The sequence below is a fragment of the Apus apus genome, chromosome 15 (assembly GCF_020740795.1).
Source record: "Apus apus isolate bApuApu2 chromosome 15, bApuApu2.pri.cur, whole genome shotgun sequence".
Classification (NCBI taxonomy): Eukaryota; Metazoa; Chordata; class Aves; order Apodiformes; family Apodidae; genus Apus; species Apus apus.
In genome coordinates this window covers 14,373,488-14,397,689 of record NC_067296.1, presented here as the reverse complement: position 1 = coordinate 14,397,689, position 24,202 = coordinate 14,373,488, and the positions used below count along the sequence as shown (strand labels likewise).

At 49.5% G+C, this 24,202-nt stretch overlaps 2 protein-coding genes across 7 annotated transcripts in view; both read left to right on the top strand.

The window, feature by feature from the left end:
* The window catches only part of RTEL1 (regulator of telomere elongation helicase 1), a 43,226-nt gene extending 31,938 nt beyond the window's left edge, over window positions 1-11,288 (top strand). The window contains exons 30-35 of one of the 2 annotated variants that reach the window (XM_051632731.1): window positions 410-526; window positions 2,305-2,547; window positions 4,104-4,274; window positions 4,913-5,092; window positions 5,529-5,632; window positions 10,407-11,288. In XM_051632731.1, coding sequence (XP_051488691.1) covers window positions 410-526; window positions 2,305-2,547; window positions 4,104-4,274; window positions 4,913-5,092; window positions 5,529-5,632; window positions 10,407-10,481 — 890 coding nt within the window. In that variant the 3' untranslated portion in view covers window positions 10,482-11,288. The remainder of the gene's footprint in view (window positions 1-409; window positions 527-2,304; window positions 2,548-4,103; window positions 4,275-4,912; window positions 5,093-5,528; window positions 5,633-10,406) is intronic. The other variant, XM_051632732.1, reaches the window with a different exon arrangement.
* Window positions 11,289-16,568: 5,280 nt separating this feature from the next.
* Window positions 16,569-23,764, top strand: TNFRSF6B (TNF receptor superfamily member 6b). Of its 5 annotated transcripts, none has more exons than XM_051632754.1 (5): window positions 16,569-16,633; window positions 18,054-18,112; window positions 18,663-19,047; window positions 21,113-21,310; window positions 22,723-23,764. In XM_051632754.1, exons 2-5 carry the CDS (start codon window positions 18,089-18,091, stop codon window positions 22,998-23,000), a joined length of 885 nt encoding a protein of 294 aa, XP_051488714.1. In that variant the 5' UTR covers window positions 16,569-16,633; window positions 18,054-18,088; the 3' UTR covers window positions 23,001-23,764. The 5 variants fall into 5 exon arrangements, with proteins under 5 accessions (XP_051488714.1, XP_051488715.1, XP_051488713.1 ...); XM_051632755.1 differs by having other exon boundaries at window positions 16,590-16,629; XM_051632753.1 differs by lacking the exon at window positions 16,569-16,633 and adding an exon at window positions 16,855-16,921.
* Window positions 23,765-24,202: the final 438 nt, after the last annotated feature.

Below are 24,202 nucleotides of genomic sequence, written 5' to 3'. Positions count from 1 at the left end.
GAGCTAAACCTCCACTCTGTGTGATCCTCTTGCCTGCCTCCCCCTGAGCACGCACAGGTGCCCGAGCCCTGGTTACTGCCCTGTGAGTAATGATGCCCCATTGCAAAAGGGGATTTTACAGACTATTTAAAATAGGAATCTAATCTGTGGGTTTAAAAACTTTGTAATCTTTGCTGCCCACGTAGTGCCACCAGAATTATCAACAGAGCTTGTGAAGTCTTTTGAGTCCCTGGAACAATAAAGGCCTAAAAAAAGCAAAGTGTGAGCTCATCCCCCCTTACCAGGGAAGTTCACCTGTATGTGTTTATATCAGGTGTTTGCAGCACTGAGTGGCATACTTGGGAAGTTCACCATTCTGTGTTAATTTTTCTCCCAAGTTGACTGACAACAGACTGGTTTGATTCAACAGAACTAAAACAGAGTCAGCAGAAAACTGCCTTCTCCAAGGACTCGTGTGCTCAGCTGAACCCTGGGCTGCACCTGAACCGTGGAGGGTGTCACTTGACAGCAGGACTGAAGAGAGCAGGTACCCACAGTCCCAGTAATATAGGTTGTGTGTTATTTCATCACTGACTAAACTCCTCTGGTGGGAGCTTTTGTGTTCCTCTAGTAGTGTGGCTCACTCTGTAGGTAAGAGTGGTGGTAATTCAGAATCTTCAGCAAGGATTGTACCCAACAGAACAGAAAAGCCAAGAAATTAAATTGAGGTGGATGTGGAAGAAACCAATGAAAGTCAGAAGTTTGCAAACATCAGTGAGGGAAGGGGTGAGTTGAGCACAGGACTGTTGGGCTTCCTGTGAAAGAGACATTTAAGGAGTGTCATTTTAGATGAGGCCAATATGGATCCAGGTATGAAGGACAAAAGCAGTTGTTATTGGTCATGTGTTCACTCCTCACATAGACAGTCTGGCCTTCCTGCAGGATCAGACTGGCAAACGTAATCTCTCAGCTGCACTAATCTCTGCACCCCTCTAATCTCCTTCTGGCCAGTATTTATCTTTGAAGTCAAAGGCTCAGTTATGATTTCATTACAGATCTTCCTGAGAATAGCTGGGAATTTCTTTATTTCTTACAAGGAAATGAGTAGGAAAGTTGGGCAGCTTAGAAGCCCTTCTTTTAAGGGTAAAGAATAGTCAAAGGCCAATCCTTTCTTTAAAAAAAACTAAGTAAATAAAAAGCAGACATTTCCTGGAAGGCTTTAAAAGCTTTTCATGTATGAAGCTATGTTGTTTTTTTAAGGTTTGTTTTCCTGTTTTGGTTGGTATTTTAAGAACATCTGAAAAAAACAATCTTTGGTAGTTATATTGTCCTGAGGCCCATTGGATTCATCTTCACAGAAACTTGTTTCCACTGAAAGTAATTCAGAAAATAATGGCAAGAAATGTATGTGTTTCTGCTGCTCCCCCATTAAGGAGGGCATGGTCCTGTGAAAGTGTCAAGCAGCTGTATGATCTGCAATAAAAGATATGATTATAAAATTCATACCCATGGTTTTCCCCTTTCAGGAAATGGAACTAAGCCCATGTTTTAAAACTTAATTACCTTCTTTACCTTCTTTAAAAGATCTGAGATCTAAATACCAAAAGATGTGGGTGGTTAATTTAAATGTATTTCTTATCATGTACTTCCTCCATATTTACATGCCTGTAATATGCAAACCAGACAGTTATCCTCTAATCTATCAGAAATCAAAGACTCAACATTTTGAAGAGACTTGAACTTGCAGTTCAGCAGGATGTTCAGAGCTGCTTCTACCTCCTCTTGTACTCCTGCATTGCTCCTGTGCTAGTTTGTGTGTTATTGCACATTAGTTACTCATTTCTGGCATGGTTTTCCTGTTGGGAAACACACTCATCCTTTTTCTCCTTTATTAATAAAAGGGTTTGAAATCTGTTCTTTAAAATTGCTCTCAGCAGTTTACTTGCCTGGCCAGCATGGTTGGTTCAGCCACCTGTGTAAAATGCTTCTGCTCCTTCAGTGTAGCACAAAACCTGATTTATTGCCACCCTCCATGTGCAGTGTCTTCTGTGTCACCTTTTTCTCATTCCTGAGTGACCATCTGACTAATTTTTCCATTTAAAAGATCAAAAAAAAAAACCCCTAAAGGGGGGGTAGCATCTCCAGAAGATGCTACAAGTGAAACCCAGAGTGAATTTGCTGGGTTGCAGTTTCCAGGAGCAGGTCCTAGCTCTGCCCCAGGGAGGTGTGTGCTGTGCCTGCTGTGTCCAGGAACCCCCTCCTGAAAGGAGCAACCTGTTTGTCCTGTCCTCCCCAAGCCCTGCTCACAGTGTTTGTGTCTCTCAGGGCAGAATGCCAGTCGAGCTCCAAGGAAGGACACTGAAAAAGCCTCCAGCTGTAGGAGGGATCACCACCAGGTCCTCAGGGCTGCCTACCTGCAGGACGTGAGAAGGGCTTTGGACAAGAGCACCTACAGCCGTTTCTATGAAGCACTGCTGAGGTACAAGAGGACAGATGACTATGATGCCATGATACCAGTGATAGCAGCCCTCACCACTGAGAGGCCAGAGGACTTTCATCTTCTACAAAGTAAGAGATATTTTTTGCTTTAAGTGCTTTAAGGAGATATTTTTTGTTTTAAATGCTTGTATATGATTGAAAAGAAGATGTAGGTGCTGTGAGCACATGGGAGCAATAACTTGTCATTAGTTTGCAAATTCTCCACTTCTAGGAAAAACTTTGAGCATTGGTAAACTTCACCCCTCCCATCTTTTGATTTAGCAAACCAGACAGATGGAGCAGCAGGAATGACTGTGTAAAGTGAGTGGCATCCAGAGAACAAAAACTGTGAAGGGTATAAAATGTTCTGTTCAGTTAGAAATTCTCCATTAAAAGCATTAGATAAGACCTGAGCAATTCCAGCCCTGACCTTCAATCCAGATAACTCCAGTCAAGTGATTTCATTACTTTCCTCCTCAGTTACCACAAAGGATTGCTCTTTAGCAAGAACAGTGCTGACTATTGAACTGCCTCCAGTTTGGCTCCATGACCATGGGACACTATTCCAGTGCTAAGCTTGTAGAGCACTTGCCAGGTTCTGGGATAAGCAGTCACAGTTTTCATTCCCTCTTCTGCTCCAGGTCTTTACCTGGGAGTGGTTTCTGAACTGTGTCAGGATTCAGTATGCTTAACATTCATAATAATCTTCTAGGCATCTCAAGCTAATATTTATTTTCTCAAAAGTGGTTTGTTTTGGTGTTTTTCCTTTCATGGTTTTAATGGTAAAGGGATTTAGGAAGCTACAAGAACTTGGGCTTCATTCAAGAGTAGGATTATCTGCTGGTCTTGATTGCCTTGATGGAAACATCTCATGCTATGTTACACCTCAGTTCCACCTTCTCCCATGTCTCTGGTGGGAGCTGCTCTGCAGGAAATTATGCATACAGTGGATGCTGGGAATTGCTGATGGACTTCTATTTGTGGTCTTCAGGAAGTAACAATAAGCATTCCAATGACCTTGAAGAGATGTCATAGTCTCCACATTTTTGGAAAATAACTTTTTTCTGATGCATTAACTAGTCAGATTAATCTTGATACAGTGAAGATTGGGAGGGAAATGAACTCTGTGGCACAGTGAGTCATAATCTGCCCCTGAGGATTCTTTCTAACAGGCAGAGTCAGTATCTTTACTAAGCAAATGTTTTGACCTCAGAGGACTCGGTGGTAGAATTGTCTGTGCTTGGCAGAAAATCATAATTGGATTTTTTTTAGAATTTCTCTGTGTGTATGTTGTGAATCCTTGTCAACCAAACAGTAACAAGAAACTTCCTTATTGAGAAAGTCTTTCCAGATCTGGTGGATGTACCTGATTCCTCTAGATCAGTTGTCAGGTGAGGGGCTGGTTCAGGTGGTTGTGCTGAGCTGTAGGGAACAGAGGGGTTTTGAGGTCAGTTGAGATGATGTTTCAATACTAAATACTGATTTGCCTTATGGCAAGGAAAAACCTATTATAAAACCAACAAAAACATCGTGTTCCACCACCCTGAAGATACTCCGTGGAGTACAGCTAATACTGTTCAGCCTCCAAAGAATTTCTCTCCTCCAGAGCTTTTCCTGGGCACTTCACTGTCTTTTCTTTTGGGCAGGGTTTTACATCTTTGTGCGTCCTCACCACAAGCAGCAGTTCAGAGAGATGTGCAAAGATCTGACTGGGATGGTCTGTGGAGAGGGAGAGAAGCAATGGCAACAGCTGGGCAAAGGTGAAGGGATCCCTTTGGAGAGCTGGTGCCCTAAAGAAGAAGACAGCCACGTGCAAGGTTGGGAATGACCATTTCTCTGAAGTTTCTCTGGGGCCTCTGCACTGGGTGTGTAAAGGAAGATCAAAGCAATTGGCTGTGCCCAAATTGTATTTACAAAAAGAAGCCAAAGCAGGTGTGAGGTAGAAGGCAGTGTGGGATGGGGAAGTGCAAGGAAACAAGACCAATTATTATTTGCAGTGCCTTCTTCTTCATACTGGGAGGTGTTTTATGGGTGAGGGCAGAATTTTTGCATCTAAGTAGGGTGGGAGCAGGAGTGGATCAGGATTAACTCTGTCTAGAGAGATTTTCCATAGAACTATTTAAATATAAAAGGTCCCTTTCAGTAATAATGCATGTGGAAGTATCAGCAGCTTCTGTTACCAAGCAGTATGGCATAAAAAAAAAAAAATTAAAATTGTGTTTTTCTTCTTATACAGTGAGAAATTCCTGCCAGTTGTGTTTGGCAGAGTCTGTGCATCATGCTCTGCATTAGACCTGGAGGCATTCAAGAGTTGTATAGATGTAGTACTTGGGGATATGGTTTAGTTAGGGACTTGTCAGTGTTAGGTTGACAGTTGGACTCAATGATCCTGAAGGTCTTTTCCCACCAAGGTAATTCTGTGATTCTGTGGTTTGTGTGTTTTTTTTATAACTAGGTACAGCCACTTCTAGGGGTGAGGCACCAGAGACAGTTCAGAGGAAGATTTCCTCCTTCTGCTTTAACCAGCAACTCGAACTGCCAAAGGCTGAAGGATCAAAGGCAACCAGTCAGACGAGGGCAGCCACGGACCCTGGAGCTGTGCCCATCTTCCCCCTCGAGATGGAGCCAGAGTGTGGTACGTATAGGTGAGAGTTTGGATGCAGTTCTCTGATACCCAGGAATAAGGATAAGCTCTAGAATTCAGAATTGTGCTGCTGATCTATCAAATGATGAGTGGTTCTTGCCTGTATTTGCTTAGGTGCAGTATTGTTTGTACTTTATTGTCTTTATCTCAATGATGTAATAGTTTCCTGAGACCTTAAGGGTTTTTCTAAAAAGCTTCCTTGTGAAGCAGGGTTGTAGCCTCAGCTCCTCACTGGGGCTCTGCAGCACCCAGGGACTGAGGTCATGTGAAAGACCTAATGCAGCAAGGCCAGGTGCTGCTTGGCCATTGCTTTCTGGACTGCACTGGAAGGGTGTAGGTATGAGAATTTCACAGCTGATTACTGGAATTTAGTCATTTCCTCCCTCTCTTTCTCTCCCCCCTCTGTCCCCACCCCTCTCTGTTCTAGGAAGATTCCTGTGCTCTAACTGCAGCTCGGAGGATGATGTGCCTTTTAAATGTCCTTTCTGTGACTTCACTTGCTGCAAAACCTGCTGGGAGCAGTTCTTACAGGTTATCTTGTTTACTGGTTTCAGTGTTTCCTGAAACTGCTGGTCAACTTTGTTCTTTTCAGGAGAGCCACGTGGACAGCCCTTGAAGCAGAATTCCTCTCTTTCCAGAGGGAACACCTAAATCCTGTTGGAATCCCACTTGTTTTGTTCCTTTTCATGTTCTGCAGTGTGGCTGGAGGCAGATCTCTGCCTCAAGCTGACTTTTTTGCATCTTTGCAGCTCCCTCTGAGCTTTCTTCAACTGTTTTCCTGTCTGGAGCTGTGCAGGCAACAAGCTGTGGAGCCAACTTGCAAAAACCTATATTTTGAATTTTTGTTTCTTGCTTAGCTTCATAGTTTTCCCCAGATTTGTGCTCAATTATCTCCTGTGCTATCCTGTCCTTTGGTTTTCCTGGCTGAGTAAGTTGGTGGTTGGAATTCTTTAGGTAAGAGGGTGTAAATCCCACAGGGTGTGTGCTTGATAGCATCTTACCCAAGGGTTGGGTTGGTGGCCAGGTGTTAATCTTTTGATTAATCTTTAAGGTGCCTTCCAACCCAAACCATTCTATGATTAATGATCTGTGACCCTGGAGGTCTAATCCAAGAGCTGAGTGGTCTCTAAGGGAGCTCAGGTACCTACCTGAAAACAGCACAGAAAGAAAAGACATTTTTTCACCCTGTGAATCTATAAGCAAGTACAAAATAATAATTCCAATAAGACCATAATAATAAGACCTTCCAGAGGAAGGTCTTTTTTTCTGGGGAAGAGGAGAATTAATTATGTCACTTAAGTGTAGAAAATAAACAATATGGTACTGGTCAAATAAAAGATAATGACCAAGACAGACTTGGTCCAAGAGTAATACATAACAGTGTCCAGATGGATGCTGTCAGCCCTACATCTCCCAGAGGGAATTCAGAATAGCTGTTCAGCTCAGTTTCATCCTCAGACTGCAATTCCTTATTTCTTTACAAATGTTAACATCCAGAAGTGTTGGATTATAGAGGAATATGTAAGAAAGGTGAAAGGAAGGCACCTCCTTTGCTGCAGGCTGGGCTGCCAACCCCTTCCCCTGGTGTGGGAACTGCTGCTGTGAATGGTCCTTCTGTGCCAAAGGACAATGGGGTGTTTATAATCTCTGCTACTTCAGACCTGAGTTGGTTAAGGAACAGAATGAGCTTCCTGGGCTTCCTTGGTTAGGCAGACATTTATTGTCCCACAGGGAGGTTGTTTCCTCAGCCTATACATTTTAAGCTTAGAAATGTGTGGGGAAAAAAATCTCTCCTTTTGCCAGGAAGCTGGATTTTGTAACTGTTGTTTCATCAGCTTAAGGATCCACAAACCCAGAGCTCTTGTATATTAACCACAGAACAGGGCAGAACAGTTGCTTCTCCTCTTGAAATTGCTAATCCTGAGGTCTGTTTTTTTCTTAGCCTCCACACATGTCAGTGTGTTTTTGTAGCTCACAGATAAATCACAGAACAGGCTCAGCCCTGTTTTTATTTGAATCACTCCTTTTTCTGCCTGCATCTCTCTCAGACCAGGATTCCAGCAGTTGGGTCTTCTGGGTTGGGCTGTATTTCAGATTCAGGTGCTTGGATGCATCCAGAGGAGGGTGACAAAGCTGGTGAAAGGGTTGGAAGGAATGTTCTGAGGACTCTGAGTTTGTCCAGTTTTCAGAAGTGATGAGGTTGCCCCTCAGCCTTCTGCTTTTTCCGTGGAGGGGAGGTGGGGAGGGAGGTGCTGAGCTCTTTCCCCTGGGATCCAGTGGCAGGATGCATGGAGCAGTTCAGAGCTGTGTCAGGGGAGGTTTAGACTGGATACTGGGAAACATTTCTTTACTGAGGGGGTGGTCAAACACCAGAACAGGCTTCCTGGAGAGGTGCTTGATGCCCCAGTGCCCTTAATCACGTGCTTTAACTTTTGACCAGCCCTGGCAGTTTGACCAGGTGACTGCTGTAGGTTCCTTCCAGCTGGAAGCATTCCTGTTCTATTCAGGCATCCAATACAAAGCCACATTTGGGAAGTGAGTCATTCCCCCGGGTTATTCGTTATTCATGACTTCCGGATTTGCCACCTCCCTGAATAATCTTGCCAGTCACAGCGAAACTGCATCCCACGTTGTACCAGGTGATGGCAGGAGAAGGAAAATCTTTTTCTTACCTGGGTGAATCAGGGCTGTGCTTTGTGGCAGGGTAACTGCAGCCCTGCCAGGTGAGCACAGCCTTGCCATCTGTGAGGAGCAGGAAAAGCAGCTGTAGTTTGAGGCAAAGAATCAGAGCGGAGGAGCAGACATGAAGGGTCCATCCAGCCCTGTGTTCGAGCTCAGAGTGGCCAGAAGAAGATGGCTTGGAAAGGCAGAAGAACGTGGCAAGCATGAGGGATGATTCTCACAGGTCATCTCTCTGCCCCAGAATTCTTTGCAGCACAAGAACTGACTCAGAGGTCACTTCTGTACACTGAGAAACCTCGGATGCATTTCCATCAGGTTGTCCAGTTCCCTCTGGCACAAGTGAACTTGTCATCCATGTCCTCCAGGAAGCACTTCCACAGCTTAGCCAGAGGTGATTTGAAGAACCATCTCATTGTTTTACTGTCATTTTGAACCTGCTTCTTTCTAGTCTAGGTTCATGCCCCTCTTGTTGAAAAAGGACAGAAAAAAAAAATCTTCCAGTTGTCCGAGAATTAATCATGGATGCCCTGTCCTCCAGAATAGTCCTTCAGAAGACATGTGGAATCTTTCTACATGCACCAACAGTGTCATTCATTTCTCATCTCCATAGACAACGTACAGCAAAGTCCTTATTTCTAAGAATATTTTTTTTCTTGGTCTGGGGGATGGAAGAAACATCACCTAACAGCTGAGACCTTTTGCTCAACTGTTCCACACCTCTCGAGGCTCAGCATGACATTCTGTTGAGAACATGAAACCACATGTTCTGGTCACCTTTCTTCTGACACACCTTGTAGAGATGAATGGTTCTCAGAGTTCAGTACCCTTGGTTGGCTTATGATGGGACTCAAGTGTGAGTTGGTTAATGAGAAGTCAAATACCTTGTAGTTTGGGGTATTGCTTGAGGGCTGATGGGGAGAGAGAGACTTTTCCAGTGACAAGGCAAAGCTGTTCTTCCTCCACCATCAGCATGACTAGCAGAGAACAGCTTGGTTGAGAGCAGGGGGTTGCAAACAGGAAGATAGTTATTCTGTGTTTCCCTGAAACTAATCCCAGGGGAAGCATCTACCAACTCCATCTGCATTTCTGCTTGGCTGCATAGTTGACTCTGCGGCCAGGGCTGGAAACAGGTGCCTTTGCCAGGAGGAAATGAGCAACCCTGTGGCTTGTTCCTGGGCTCTGACCTCTCGGATGGCATTGGGCTTTGTCACCACTGACTCGACTGGATTTGAAAACCTGCTTTTTTCTTTTCCTAACAAGTTACTCACTGTGTTTTTCCATCTCCAGAGCCCTTGGTGCTGTTGTCCTACAAGGAAGTGACTAAGAGCCTGTTATTCAAGGGCTCTGACTTGGGTTTTGCCACTTGTGAGGCCTTTTCCAATATTTTTACTGAAGCTTCATGGTGGGAGGAGGCGGTGAATAATTTTGGGAAGTTTTAGAAGCTTTTGGAGGAGCAGACAGAATTCCCTGCAGCTGGAGGGATGATGAGAGGGATGAGAGAGGGATTAGAGCTGTTGCCTCTTGGGCGCTTTTCAGCGTGTGGGGAGGCCTTGGGGAGGCTGTGCCAGCAGCACACGCTGCTGTTTTGCTTTTAATCTTCTCTGCAAAAGTTTATTGCTGCTTTTCAGTGCTTCAGTGCAGCGTTTGTTCAAGCTCTTCTGCAGAGACTCCAGAAGCACTGGGTTACTCTCACTTGAACTGCCTAACGTGGGCAAAGATTTCACAATGATGATATATTATGCTGAAATTTTTAGAGCTCTTTGACAAATCCCTGTCTGCTGGGAGCAGAGTTTTCCTCTCCCTTCCATTCATGGTAATTCAGTGAGTCATTTATGATATTTCAATTAATGTTTCTGGAATCAAAATACTGGTGCCTGAACTGGCTTTGCAGTCTGCATCTCGTGTTACAGCAGTTGATCCTGCCCTGCAGGAGGCCTGCACAGAGCCTCTGATGGGGGAACCGTCAGTTCAGCCAGAAGATTAATGCTGTTGCACTTTTGAAACAAGCAGAGAATTTGAGTTTTAACAAGATTTGGGTTCATTTGCAGGTCAAAGGGCTGAAGACCAGACTGTATTTCTTGACTGATCACAATTTTTGAAGTGAGCCCTGGGTACAGAAATGGTTGCCCCACATGCCCAGTGCTCTGCTGCTCACAGGGAAAGGTGTGGGGTGGTATGAAAAAATAAATGTACTTCTTGCCTCTGCAGAACTCTTGGTCGTGGCCACATGTGTCACCCCTGGTGTGGCCAGGAGATCACTTCTTTCTCATCTGGGCAAGAGGAAGCAGGTGTTCAGGGCACTCCTCAGCCATCCTACAGGATCTTTCTGATTCCAGTTCCCTCTGTTCTGCACAGCAGCTCTCACAGCCCCACTGTTTCCTTGTTCCTGAGTTGTCTTCCAGATGTGTCAGAGCTGTAATTAATCTGAGACAGCTGCTCTAAGTTTTGTTACCAGCAGTGAAGTAATTGGGCACAGGTAACACTGCATTGAAAAAAAAAAAAATAGCATGTACACTCACCTGGGATCTGCCAAATGCCTGGTGGGGTTTACAGCTCTTGTCAGACAACTGCAGACTTGACAGAAATGTCACCTATGACCTGGTTTGTTCATTTGTTTCTCTAGGTGGTGAAAGAGTGCCCAGGATGTCACAGTGAAGTGAAGAGGCAGCGATTAATCCAAGTGTTCTTCTGGCTGTGACCCCCTGCTGGAAGGGCAGGTGCCTGGTGTGAGCAGAGGGAAGGGCTGGGGCTGCCAGCTGGGATGAGAGCAGGATGAGGAGCCTTGATCCTTGGCACGGGATTCCCAACATGGATCATTTCTTGACAAGTCTGAATGGTTTCTCTGGCCACTGCCAGGAGACAAAGCAGAATGTTGTCCTCTGTTGGAACTGAGAAGGTTAATGCCTTATTTCTGTTAGCCTGTGCATTCTGCTGGGGCCAGTCTTGGGCTGGAATTGTACATCCTGGAGGTGGCAGGCATTCCTGGGCCCCTCAGGTAATACCAAACCTTGGAAAAACCCTCGGAGCAGGCACTGCAGGAGGGCTGAGCTGGTGATCTGAGGCCAGATGACCCATCCCTACCACACTGGTGTTCCTGGAAGAAGGGATTCTACACTCCCTGTCTGGTGTTGGGCAGCGGCTGCTGCCTGCAAGAGCAGATGATTCTGAAGGATGACTTAAAAAGCAAATTCCAGTGGTTGGAGAGTGAGCAGAAACCCTCCCTTGTCTGCTCTGCATCCCAGGGCCTGATTCCTTCTGTTGTGCTGGGATCTTTGGGAACCAGGCTGCTTAGGAGGCTTCGTTTTCTGCTCAGTACTGATACTGCCATGGTACCTGTGTTACCTGCTGCTTACTTTCCAAGATGAAGAAAGAATTAATTGCTTTAAAACTTTTAAATAGATCAAGTTAGATGGCTCAAAAAGAATAATCCCTTAGCACATCCACTCTCTGTGAGCAGTGGGTGTAAGTGGTTAACCTGAAAAACTATATCCATTTTAAATCTTCAGTAGCTGCTGTAACTTAAACTGTAAATAAATCCAGTTTTGTCTTAATTGGGTTTTGTTTGATTTGCTGGTTTTTTGCCAGATATAAAACCATTGGGTATTGAGTCCCAGTGGCCCTGGTAGGAGTGAATGGAGAGGCTTGTGCTGTGGGGTGTTGGACTCTTGAATGTCTTTGTTTGACAAAAGTGAGCAGGGGGTTGTATTCTCACTTGACTGGTTTTGGGGTTCCTGTGATGACAGACACTTCAGATAATACATGCTTTTAGAATTTTCTGGGAGAATATATTCTTTAACAATTTTAGGGGTGTTTATTCCTTAGACCAGAGGTGGATTTTGTAGCAATGGAATTGTTTTTAAATTTTATGTTAGTAATTGATACCTGAATTGCAAAGTGAGCTGCATTTTGACAAAAACTTCCAAGGTTCTTGTTTTCTGAATTTTTTTTTAATTCTAGAATTCAAAACCATTGTCACTTCAGGTCTCACAGCTGCTGGGGGGATTTGACCTCGTTGAAAAATTCTTTGGTTTTAGATTAGAATCCACTTAAAGAAGAAACAGCCCATTGGGGTGTGTGAGCCTGACCCTCTCCTGCATTCAAATTCTGGGTGACCTGTGTGCCTGCAAGTTGGGGTTCTCTGCAGTCAGACTGTGAAGAACAAGGAAAGGGGTGTTCTTATTTGGCAGAGAAACAGGAACTTTCTGTACTTCCTTAATAATTAGAAATAATGAAATGTAGGAATGAAGGTAATTTTGGGCTAGCATATACTGGCATGTTTGAGTCTGTGAATTAATTTTATCTTCTGTCTACCCAGTGCTCTGCTGAGAGTGGTTTAGGCTGTGAAAGCAGGAATTAGTCATGGAGAGGAATCCCTGAGTAAGTGAAATGTGAGGACAATGACAGAACAATGTGTGTAGGTCCTGTAAAAATGAGCAGAAGCAGCTTTGGAGTGATGGTGACAAGAGGCAGGAGTGTTGAACTCTGAGTTCCGTAGTGTCTGTGTTGTGTGTGATGATGGAAAAGCTCAGTTTTGCTGCACTGAGATCATGCCAGAAGCCTGGAAGGACAGTCCTGTTCCCCCACACAAAGAACTCGGCACCTAAAATGGGCTTGGTTTTACTTGTTGGTCGAGGGTTCTTTGAGGTTGCATCTTCACACGTCGAGCCCTGAGTGGTCTTGTTCCTGACAAGTGTGGCACCAACTGCTGCTTTGCAGATGTTGAAGAGAAATGGACATGAGCAGGACATGGACATGGACATGCTGCTCCCAGGGGCTGAGTCTGGTGCTGGTGGGTTGTCCTTGGTAGCTTTAGGGCAACCTAAATTCTCCACATGGGACAAAGCTTGGGGCTGCTTCCCAGCAGGTCCCTGCTGCTTCTTCCGGAGGCTCCTTTGGAATTCCCAGTGTGTTCTCCTGGCCTGGGAAGCAGTGGGAGGGGAAGGCTGGGAGCAGTGAGGAGTAAAATCTTACTTGGTGGGAAGACAATTCAGTGCCTTGTCTGCTCTGGGAAGGCCTCTCCCTGGGAGACCTGCAGCTCGCTGCTGGTGCCACTGGAGGGAAACCACAGCACAGGACATGAGCTTGGAGGCCAGCGAGGCAGGGAGAGGAGGGCTTGGAGGTGGAAATCCTGCTGTGGGCTGTGAGATGCTGTCAGATCCAGCCAGGCTGAAGGAGGTACCTCAGAAGTTAGGAGTGATTTGCTGGGTCAAATATTACTGCACCATTTCCCACACATACACTAGAACAGTTTTCTAGCTGAGCTTTTTGCTTCTTCTGGAGTTGCTCTGGTTCTGGAGATGGTTCCTGCCTGGGAATACTCTGTTAGTGAGAGAGGGCAGAGGAATGATGTTAAAAAATATCCCTGTGCAACTCCCATTACCTGTTAAGGGAGCATTTATGCTGGAGCTTCCCAGACATCCTGCCCTGGCTGGTGTGCCCTGCCCTGGTGTCCCCTGCCCTGTGCTCACACCTCTGCCCCTTCCCGGAGCTGAGCCACGTGCTCACCACACGTTCCATGCAGCAGGTTGCTCAAGGGTCACTTCTCCCGAAGGACTGAGCACACGTTTCCATTCCCCATTTTCCAAAGAACAGTACAGAGGCCTCCGTGTCACTGTGTCTTTCCTGACCTCAGTGTGGGCCTCCAAAATGTGTTTAGAGTCCTGCTTCCTCCCACCCTGCCCCAGCAGTGAAGCTGCTTCCAATGAAGCCTTGAAGGAAAGGGTCTCTAGGAGCCAGCTGTCAGGATGTGCTGCAGATGGCCAGCTAGTTGGATTTACAAGAAGACAGAGCACGTAATTTGTCAAGACCAGAAAGTGAAAACAAGAATTATTTCAGGAAAAAAAAATAAATTAAAATCTCAATTGTTTTAAGCGTTTAGAGGAATTGATCCACGGGGAGTGCTCAGGGAGAGGAAGACCTCTCATGGGCACTCCCTGCTGATTTTGGGAAGCAAATGACACATGAGTTACATTAAGGAAGTAGATATTAGTCTCCCTTTATTGCCCCTGCCTTGCAGTGTTATGACTGTACCTGAAATGTTGTCTCCAGTTTTAGTGGTGTCACTGAAAAACTTTTCCTGCTGTCCTTCCCAAACAAAGCTGGAAGAACTTGGGAGACAGACCAAAAATAACAAAGCAACTGTTCCATCAGGAAAGAGATGAGCAGTGGCTTTGCTTGAAGAAGTGGCCACTGAGAGTGAGGAATTTCTTTGCATTTCAGATTTTTTTTCTCTGAATGTGAGTGAGAAACCTGGTTTTCCGAGAGCAGTTCTGAGCAGCAGTGGAAGCCTTCAAAACCCAAAAGCTTTAGAAAGCATGAGATGATGCCCTGCCTGGGGAAGTGAGATCAGAGCCATGAGAACATGATGCTGAATTCCTTTTCTAAGCTACCTCTGCAGGTCAGAGGCAGTAGTGAGTCAAATAGTCGTTTCCCAGCACTTGGGCAGTGACCTCCCAAACCCATCCTGACTAAAAGAACAGACAAAAGTTGTTTGAAGGTCCTTGTTCTACCAGACACTTATTTCCATAGAAGAGGTTGCCTGGAGAAACTCTTTCTGTCCCACTGACCTTGTATTTCGCTTTAGGAATATTAATCTGATCATTTTTTTGTCATGGTTATATTAATTGAAGGTAAGTATTACCTGATGGGGTGGGGAGGAGCTGCATGTGTGGAGTCTCCTGATGGGTTTTGTCCTTCCCAGCTGTTATCATGGCAGGTGCCATCCAGGATATACCACTGGAGTTGGCTTCATACATCTCACGGGTTCCTCCACCCACTGACAGCACAGGGAGGGCTGGAAATGTGGTTTGGGGTTTTCTTTCAACTGAAGCAGAGCATTGAGGGAGAGGAAAAGCTGCTCCTATTCAGTTTGAATAATCCCTTAGCAAACACTGCAGTGTGACTGCTCATCTGAAGTTTGCAGAAGGCTGGGTGACCTAGTTTCTGTTGCAGCTTCTTGAAAAAGTTGAGATACGTCAGTAAGAAGGCTGATGCCAGGCTGGAGAACCCTGTGAAAGCCAGAGATCAGGCTTCTTCCTGCCAGGAAAGGCAGCAGGCTGCCCCTTTTGTGCCCAGGCTGCCCTGGGACACACTGAACCTCAGGCTAAAGGGCTCTGGCTTTAATTCACACTAGGGGTGAGTTTCACCCCAAAGAAATACCCTCAAGAGGATTTGCCCCAGTCCCAGGGGAGTGCAGGGAGATCAGCTGATAGATTCAGTCACTGAGGTGATGCACAGGGGGAGCAAAGCTCCAGTAATTCGTGGCTCAGGGATTGTGTCAAAATGTGTTCCCAATCACCAGGGTTACTCTGGGAGGTGCTGTGACTGAGGAACACCACCAGCAGAATTAAAACCTGTCCTGGAATGGCCTGTGAAGCTCAGCCCATCACCTGCTGGTGCAGAGGGCAACGTGCTGTGTGTGTGGGCTGGGCTGGACTCTTCATAAATGCCTGCTCAGAGTCTCAGCTGGAATGAAGTGCTGCCTCCTCCTCTGGGGTTGCTGCAGGAGCAGGGCAGGCTGGTAAGGACAAGCTCTTCATTTCCCTTCTCCAAGCACAAGCATCCCTGTGCCTGCTCCAGATAACAGCCCCCACTCCTTGGGACATCCTCCTGATAGTGTCTGCATATAACCAGGGTGCTGAGGGTGAGAGATGAGGCTGCAAGGAGCCCAGTCCTTGCAAAGGAGAAGGATTAATCCTCTCCAGGATCAGAGTCCAGCCCCACAGCTTGGTCAGGTGAGCAACAACTCAAACTCACTGGGGTGTTGGGCCTCCCAAGCACAGAATTGGGGACAGAACTTTCCAAACTCATTTTTTCTTGAAATTCTATGAAATGTTTGATACTCAGACCTGCTCAGGGCCTGAGCTGCCCCATGGAGCAGAGGATGCAAATAGGAATGGGAGAGGCTTAGACAAATGCAAATTGTGGCAGCTGCCGGAAAAGCTGATTTAGAGGATGTTGAGCTGGCTTGTAAAGTCTGCCTGTATTCCTTGTGGACATGGAATTCCTTTCTTGTAGCTCCAATAGTGGTGGGAAAATTGTTCAGAGCCCCAGTGAGGGGCAGGGGAGGGCTGAGCAGGCGGCAGAGCCTGACCTGGGAGCAGCAAGGTTAGAAACAGCCATTCCATAGGAAATGACTTGTGGGAGGATGTTTTGGACCCTCTGGTGTGTCCCCATGGTGATGGTTGTGCTGATTGAGTGTGTTTGTGGAATGGCTGCTCTTTACAGCCTGGGTTGCTGTGGGCTTTGGTTCTGGGCAAGCAAGGCTTTGCTGGCTGATGGTTCTGATCCAATTTCCTCTTGAGGAATGGTTTGGGTGGTGGGGCTGTACTGGTATCAAAACCCAGTGGTCTTTCCCAGTTTCCAGCCTGCTGCTCAGCATGGCGAGCTGGGGAGCACAGAGCCCTGCCTGAGGCAAGGGGGCCTGGGGGTCCTGGGACCTGTGGATTGTGCTGGGGTGGGAGAGACACCAGGAGCCATTGGGTCTGTGTGCTGAGCAGCAGCCCAGTGTGCAGATGGCACCACTTGCTCCTGCCCTTCTCCCAGCTGGAGATGGCAAAAGGTGACATGAATGGCTGTGGGGCAAGCCTGAGTGCTCTGGGCATCAGGATGTGCTGTGTCTGTAGGTGTGTTTTCTCTTCTGGAAAAGTAAACTGGAAAGTTTAAAAACAAGAACAAAGCCAAAGTCTTCTCTTAGTCAGCAGTTGGGAATGGGTTGCTGCTTCCCCCTTCCTCCCTGCCGTGTGGCGCTATTCCTGCCAGGAGAGACCGTGTCTGGGAGGAAACACAAAGGCAGGTACAGAGGACGCTGAGCTCGGCGTGGAGCTCCTCTGCTGCTGCACCAAAGAGTAGGTAAATACCTTCTTGCCACGTGAAGCACTTTTTAGAGCTGCCCTTGGCTTTTCTTGCCTTTGGAGGGAATCCGGGGAGTCGGCCCGGGAGGACAAAGTGCACGAGGCTGGTGCGCTGAGCGGGCGCGCTGGGGCCGCGCTGCAGGTGGCTCCGCGGGGCCGGGCACCCCTCGGGCTCCCCACGTCCCACTGAAACCCTTTGGGGTCCGGGAGCTACAGCAAAGTGTCACCCAGTGGGACACTGGAGTTCCGACCTCCTCAGCTGCTGGATGTCGTTATCCCACAACAGGTAACTCTGGTTTACTGGGAGGGTTGAAGTTAGGAGGTGTCATCCTCAGCGCTGCCGGGAGGAGACAAACTCTGAGCCAGATCCGAGACTGCGCTGCTGAACCTCCCCAGACGGGGCTGCTTTAGCAGGGTTAGTGCCCCCCCGGTGTGAGAGAGGAGACAGGAGGGGGTCTCACCCCGCAGCCCCCGGGCAGAGCAGGGGGGGCTGCTCTCGCAAGAACTGACAAACTGTGCCCCCAACAGCGGGTACAAGTGCTGTTACTGGGAAGTTATGTAGCATTTACGGCCAGGGGACAGAGCGCGCGAGGGGGAATTTCCCTGCCTTTCCCCAGACAAATAAAAATCCTCCCCGCCTCACTGTCAAACTCGCGCCTGTGCAAATCCCACCTGCCTCCCCGCAGGTAAATCTGGTTTCTAGCCCCGACAGCTCCATTTCTTCTCTGCCAAAGCAGAACCAGGAGCGACAGCAGCGCCGGGGCAGCAGCGAGCGCCGGCCGCGGGGATGCTCGGGCAGCTTAGCGGGTGCCGGGGGCCAGGGAAGGGATGGGGGGGCTTGCGCAAGAGGGGTCTTTCCCGAAGGCTTTGAGCCGTACAGATGCTGCCCGGGTGAGGGGACGGGCGGGGCGGGTGCGGTGAGGGCCGGGGGTGCGGGGCGGGAGGGCTCCCGGGGAGGGGATGGGATGGGGGGAGGGATGGGATAGGGGGCAGGGCAGCCGGTCCTGGGATGGGAGGGGGCCTGGGCTGCTGTCCCCCCACCTCTCCTTCCCCTGGTGCCTCTGCCCTGGGTTCCGCCTGCTCCGGGGCTGGGGGTGAACTTTCCTCCTCCGAGCGCTTACGCATGTCGGGACGTCAGGAGCAGGGGCAGCAGCTCATCCCTTCCACCGCGGTATAAGACTGACCCCGGGCTGGGGAGAACCGGCATCTGCCTGCGAGGAAGAGCTTTCTGAAAAGCAGAGGAGAAAACTCAGCCTTTGCTAAAACCGCTCCTAACCGGCGCTCCCTCCTCCTCCGCTTTGACGCCGGGAGGCTGGATCGGCTCCGGGTCGGCTCTGCTGCTGCCGAGAGGAGCCCCAGCCCCACCGCTGTCCCCGCAGCCAGCGCCGGCCTCTGAGGATCCCTCTCTGTCTCCCCAGGTTTCTGATCTCGGTGCTCGGGAGCCCTCGGTGCTATGCTGCCCTGCCACCCATCCCAGGTAAGGAACCATCTGCTCCGGAGCTCGGGCACACGTGCTTCCAGAAGGACAGGGAGGATAAACGAGACCCTGAGACTCTCTGGACCTATACTGGGTATCTGGGTTTCCAAAAAAGGTTGAGAGTTCCTACAGAGCACCCTTTTATTTGCTTGGGAAAACTTCTCTTCTGCTCCTCGATCTGCAACGGTTTTAACCCTCAAGTGTTGGGAAACCAAGCGGTGTAAAAAGAGGAGGAGAAGGTGCTGGAGCTGCTCTTGGTACTGACAAGAGGGCGACGGGGTTGTGAAGGTGTCACAGAAGGGGTGTGAGGAGCACCGTTTGGGAAGGATTGCTTTTTCCCTTGGGATGGCAAATGGGGGAGGATGGGGAGGTTTGTGAGGGGCAACGCTGGTCCCATCACCTCTGCCCTGGGGCTGGGGGGTGCGTGAGGAGGGGCAAGAATTTCTTCTATCTACAACGGCAACTAATTCTGTGACACGGCAGCAGCGTCGGCTGCTCCTGCCTCTGCCAGAGGACGAGCTAAGGGCTCTCTGCACTCTCTTTGCTACAGTGGGTGTTTGCCCCCCTCCTCTTTTTCCTGGCTGAGCTCAGCTCTGGCACCAGCTCCCAACCCACCTACCAATGGAAAGATGCTGTGACAAGGGAGACCCTGACCTGCCAGCAGTGCCCGCCGGGGACCTTCGTGGCCCAGCACTGCAGCAGGGACAGGCAGACAGTGTGTGAGCCCTGCCCGGAGCTGCACTACACCCACTACTGGAACTACCTGGAGAAGTGCCGCTACTGCAACGTCATCTGCGAGGAGCAGCAGGTGGAGGTGCAGCACTGCAACTCCACACACAACCGCGTCTGCCAGTGCCGGGAGGGCTACTACTCCGAGATGGAGTTCTGCATCAGGCATTCCGAGTGCCCGCCGGGCTCTGGCGTAGAGAAACTGGGTGAGTACCCAGCTGGGTGGCTGGGGCAGCGGGGTGAGGGTGGGTGAGGCTCCTGTCCCATCCCCAAACCTCCCCTGCAGCTAAAAGTCAAAGAGAGATACAATAGCTGATGATTGCCCGTAGCCTGACCTACTCCCTTGTTGCTCACCAGCTCAGTGCCACCTTTGCTGGCTTTGCATGTTCTCCTCCAAGGAGTGATTTGGGTGGTTTTTTTCCCCTGCTTTTGCTTTGAAAGCCTTTGAAATCGCCTGGCACCAGGCTTAGGTGGGACACAGCAATCCTGGTTACCTGCTTCACCTGCAGCAGCAGCAGAGCCGGGCTGGGATTCCCCCATCCCCGGGGCAGGAGCCCGTCCTGCCAGGACCCTCGGCAGGTGGGAAGGTCCGAGCGGCTCCTGCTGCTCTGCCAGTTCCCTTCTGGGGAACTGCCGGGAGGGAGCGGGGGATGCTAATTATCTGCCCTGAAAAGGGCTGCTGGTGCAAGGGCAGGATTGGTGAACGCATGTAGCTCTGGGGCCGGGTTTTGCGGGTTTGACTGAGCAGTTTGGAGAGGCTCTATTTAAAAGATGAAATGGGTACATGGTCAGGTGCCCAAACCACAAAAATCACCAGTTTCGATTCACATCTGGGCGAGATTCACAAGTCCCAGACTCCACCCCCCAGTGACATGTAAGTCACGAGAGTTTTTAGGGGATTCATTTTTTTCATTGTTTCCTCATCACAAATCTGCTGAGTCCCTTGGCTGCCCTCTTGGTGCGTGCCTATACTTTCTAAAAATACATGTTCCCTACCCATGGGTTTCCTCCTTCCTCCCCCCCTGAGTGCCCAGAGCTGGTGATCACAGCAAACTCAGCGTTGTCTTGCTTTGTGCTTTGAAATTCAGAGGCCTTTGGAGCCCCTTCTGGGCACAGCACAAAAGAGCTCCAGGCTCCTAGGCTGGAGGTGAAATACTCGTTGCCTTCAGCTGATTCTCATGATGGAGGTCTGGGCTTTAATTTTTCCATAGGAGGTGACTGCTTCCAAAGCCTGGAATGCAGCACTGGTGACTCAGGTCTCCAGGCAATGCGGGGAAACCCTTTGAAATTAAACATTGAATTTGGCTGGAGGGCTGAAGAGCTGGGGCATTTGAGGAGAAGACAATTTGTTGTTACTATTATTATTTATTTACAAATTGCTTCTTGTGTGAGGACTGGTGGGACCCTAGCCCAGATACCTGAGCCTCCAGCATGGACCAGCTTGGGTGGGCAGAGTCCTGGGGCTGTGAGCACTGATGTCCAGACAGGGATGATGTGGGCACAGGGAGGGGGGGTCATGAAGCAGTGGCCACAGGACTGGGGTGACCTCGCTAGGTTTCTGGTTGGATGGGGGCTTTGGTCCTTGTGTGGTTCCTCTGGGGATCTTGGAGGGCTTCTTGGGGATTTCACATTTGTGAATCCCTGCTCAGCCATTGGGGTCCTTCTGGTAGAGCCAAAGCAGTGGCCTGGAGTGGGTCACAACAAGGTGGAACCTTTTTTCCGTGAGGAGGAGATGAAGAGGGTGTGAGGTTTGCTGCCATCAGGGCCTGTCCCTCTTCTCCCAGGACACGTGCAAGGTGCCCTGGTGCAATCTCTCTCTCGTGGCTCCGTTCCTGGGAAGCAGCAGCGGGTCTGGCCCAGAGCCAGGGTGGGAAACTGCAGGAGCCAGCAGAGCTTTCACCTTCTCTGTGACTTTTACTTTCACTTGGCCAGAAGCCTCCTGACTCTGTTGTGAATCATGGCACTCGGCTCAGCCATTGTCCCTTGTGGTGTGTCCTACCCAGGAGGTGGCCCCGTTCAGCAGCTTACAGATCTCCTCCTGTGTCTGGTGACAACCTGGCAGCACGTGCCAGGCTCTTTGCCTGGGGAGACGCCCCGGGGAAAGTGTTGCTGTTCCTCCTACCAGTGGCTGCACGCTGCAGGGGAGCTGATCCTTTTCAAAACATCACCCTCGTGCTCATGTGGTGTCTGGCAACCCTTGCTCTGCTGGCACCATCCCCAGCTCCTGGCTCTTCACCCCAGGCTGATGGTGGCCTTGCCCCCTATGTACAGGTACCCCCTTCGAGGACACCCAGTGCCGCGCCTGCCCCCGTGGCTTCTTCTCCTCCACCAGCTCCAGCACCAGGCAGTGCCAGCCCCACCAGGACTGTGAGCAGCAGGGGAAGGTGACCAATGTGCCAGGCAACCAGTACCACGACACCCTCTGCACCTCCTGCAAAGTGGGGAAAAGCAACAGCACGCAGGGACCAGGTGAGCTGGGGAGGGGGTGATGCTGGAACCACGGTGCTGCCAAGGTGAGAGTGAACTTCCCAGGGACTTGTTCTTCCTTAGATGCAAAGTGAGGTGAAATAGTTCGTAGGAGAATGAAGTGATCTGTAATTACTAGTAACTGTGGATCAAATAGAGCCTGTCTGCCCCCTTCTCCTCAGCTCCTGGTGTCTCCCACAGCCTCTTCACCTGCTGCTTTTCCAGGCAAGGTCTGGTTATGGCCACAGCCGTGTCTCGTGCAGGCTGAGAGGAGCAGAGTCCAAGGTGCTACCGAGCTGAGCGTAGGGTGGACTTTGACCTGTTAGATGAGACAGCAGAGTCGTGGTGTCACCCTTGTCACCCTGACGGTGCAAACACAGCGTAGAGCCCCGGTGGGGGCGGGAGGTTGGGCTGGAGCACCAGGACCCCAGGATCAGCTGGTCCTGACTTTCTCGGTGGGGAATCAGGGAGAGTGATGGGCTGGCTCCAGGGGTGCTTTGTAACACTCACCCAAGCAAGCGAGGGAATGAAAAAGGGACTGAAGTGGTTTTCAGGGACTGAGGTGGCTCCCGAGGGGCTGAGGTCACTCGAGGTGAGGGCGGCTGTGCTGAACCACCCGCTCTGCCCTGAGCATCCAGGGAGGCAAAGTCATGAGGCTGATCTTGAACTTCCAAAATAATCACTGATGGAGCCACAGAACAGCCCAGACTGGCAGGGATGTAGAAAGTTCCTCTGGTCCAGCTTTTCATGGGAAAGTGAGTGTGAATGAGAGTCAAGAAGGACTTTTAACTCCAGCTCATGGTGATTCCAGCTGGGAGGCACATGGCACCTGCCCGCCCTCCCTGCTGCTGGGACAGGAGCCATTCAACATCAACCGGAGCCTGCAGGAGAGGCAGAACCTGGGCAAGGGTTTTGCTACCACCAGTGAAACTGTTCCCAGTTCACAATAGCACCAACCTGGGCCAGTTTCTTCTTGACTAACTGTCTGGCCTCAGTCTCATGAAAACGAATTCATCTTTCATCCCTCACCCTGGACGTGCTCCAGTGGTGCCTTCACCAGCTGGGACCAGGGCTGTCCAAAAACCCCAACCTGGGCTGCACCTGGGGCTGGTCCTGTCCCAAGATGTAAAAATCCATGTGGGGAAATAAAAACTTTCAGGGAAAACGGCACATGTAAGTAACACTACGGACACATCAGCTTTTGCTGGAGCTCCCCTGCTCCCCAGCAGGGAGGAGCTGGCAAAGGTGTATTTCCCCTTTTTTCAGACCTACAGGAGCTTTTAGACGTTGTTTTCTAACTGCCCCAATAGGGGCTAGGACCTGCAGCCTGGGGGAGGATTGGTGGGGCTGTGACCTGCTCTCTTGGTATCCTGTGGTCACCTCTCTCTAACCCCCAGGTGGTTTTCTCCCCCCAGCAGCAGAAGACGAGGACTGTGAGCAGGCCATGATAGACTTTGTGGCTTATCAGAACATCCCCCTCAGGAAGCTGAAGCGTCTGCAGCAAATCCTGGAGCGCTCCTCGAGGAAGCAGGCGCCAGGGACCAGGGCAGTCATCCAGGAGAAGTTCAGGGCTTTCCTCACCCACCTCAAAGAGGGGCACAACGAGGTCACCAAGGAGCTGCTGGAGGCGCTGAGGGCTGCCAAGCTGCACTCCATCGAGGAGAAGGTCCGGGAGCGCTTCCTCCTGCGCTGAGAACAGGGACTGTGCTCAGGGACATGGGTCAGTGGTGGCCTTGGCAGGGCTGGGTGAGCAGTTGGATGGATGATCTTAGAGGTCTTTTCCAACCCATATTATCTGATGAATCTAAGAACTTTTTGGATCTTTTTTTGTTTTGTTCTAGTTCGATTGTTTGTTTGTTTGGGCTTGTTTGATGGGTTTTTTTCCCTTCCGTGGCTTTGTTAATTTATTGACCTTTCCAAAGCTGACTTGAAATGCAGCACAGAGGTGGGTGGTGTCACCCTGTGCTCTGGTGGGTCCCTGGGGTGGGGTGTGAGAGCAGCAGCATCCCAGCCGTGGGGACAGATCCCAGCAGCTCCCGGGGAGCTGGTGGCTGCTTTCCCAGTCAATCAGTTCCCAGAGGAGAAACGTGTGGCCAGGGACATTTTCTCTGGGGAAGAACCCAGCCCCCCCTTTTTAGACACCTGTCTGGCTTGGGTTTGAACTGTGTGGTTCTAGTTTTATTGGGTTCTTTAGTTATTGAGCAGAATTTCCCACAGAGGATCCACGTGCATTTGTTTGTCAGGCTTTTGTTCTGAGAGAGGAGTTCCCTGCTGGGTGTGAGTGGGTGCAGGAGGCCCTGACACCACAGGTACAACTGGCTTTACATTTATTTCTAACTACCTGTTTTTATACTGTCTGTGAAAGATGTTTTCTAAAGAAAGAAAACAAAGAAGTTATTTTATTATATGATCCCTTGTCACCAGTGTCCTTTCCTAGTCTCATTTGGAGGAGAGAGGTGGTGTTGCAAGTCCCAGAACAATTTCTTCTGACTCTGCTTACCCTTGCCTGCTTTTTGCATGTGTTTCCCCCCATGATCACCCAACATCAGCCATCACCCCCCAACCTGGCCTCCACCAGCTACGGCAAGGCTGAGGGACAGGGATTGCCCACCCCTGCAGCCAGGGCTGGACTTGATGAGTTGGCCGGACTTCATGACCTGAAAGTTCTTTTCCAATCCAAACAATTAAATGATTCTAAGCTCACATCTCTTGGGTCAACCCAGCTGTGTCACTCTGAGCCCCAGGTCTGTCCCCAGATGTGACAGTGGGTGGCTGAGTCAGCCAAAGCTGCTGCCTCGGGGCACTCCTGCTGCCTGCAGCCAGGCTGGGCTTTTATTTTTAAGCCTTGCAGATCTCACTTAAGGAAGTCAACAAAAGTCACCCTCTGTGGCTTTT

What these genes read in the sequence shown, in the direction of transcription:
- TNFRSF6B (XM_051632754.1), top strand. Translation starts at nt 18,089, where the DNA reads ATGCTGCCCTGCCACCCATCCCAG. An exon ending in CTCTGGCGTAGAGAAACTGG is followed by an intron (nt 19,048 to 21,112) that starts GTGAGTACCCAG and finishes CCCTATGTACAG; the next exon opens with GTACCCCCTTCGAGGACACC. An exon ending in CAACAGCACGCAGGGACCAG is followed by an intron (nt 21,311 to 22,722) that starts GTGAGCTGGGGA and finishes TTCTCCCCCCAG; the next exon opens with CAGCAGAAGACGAGGACTGT.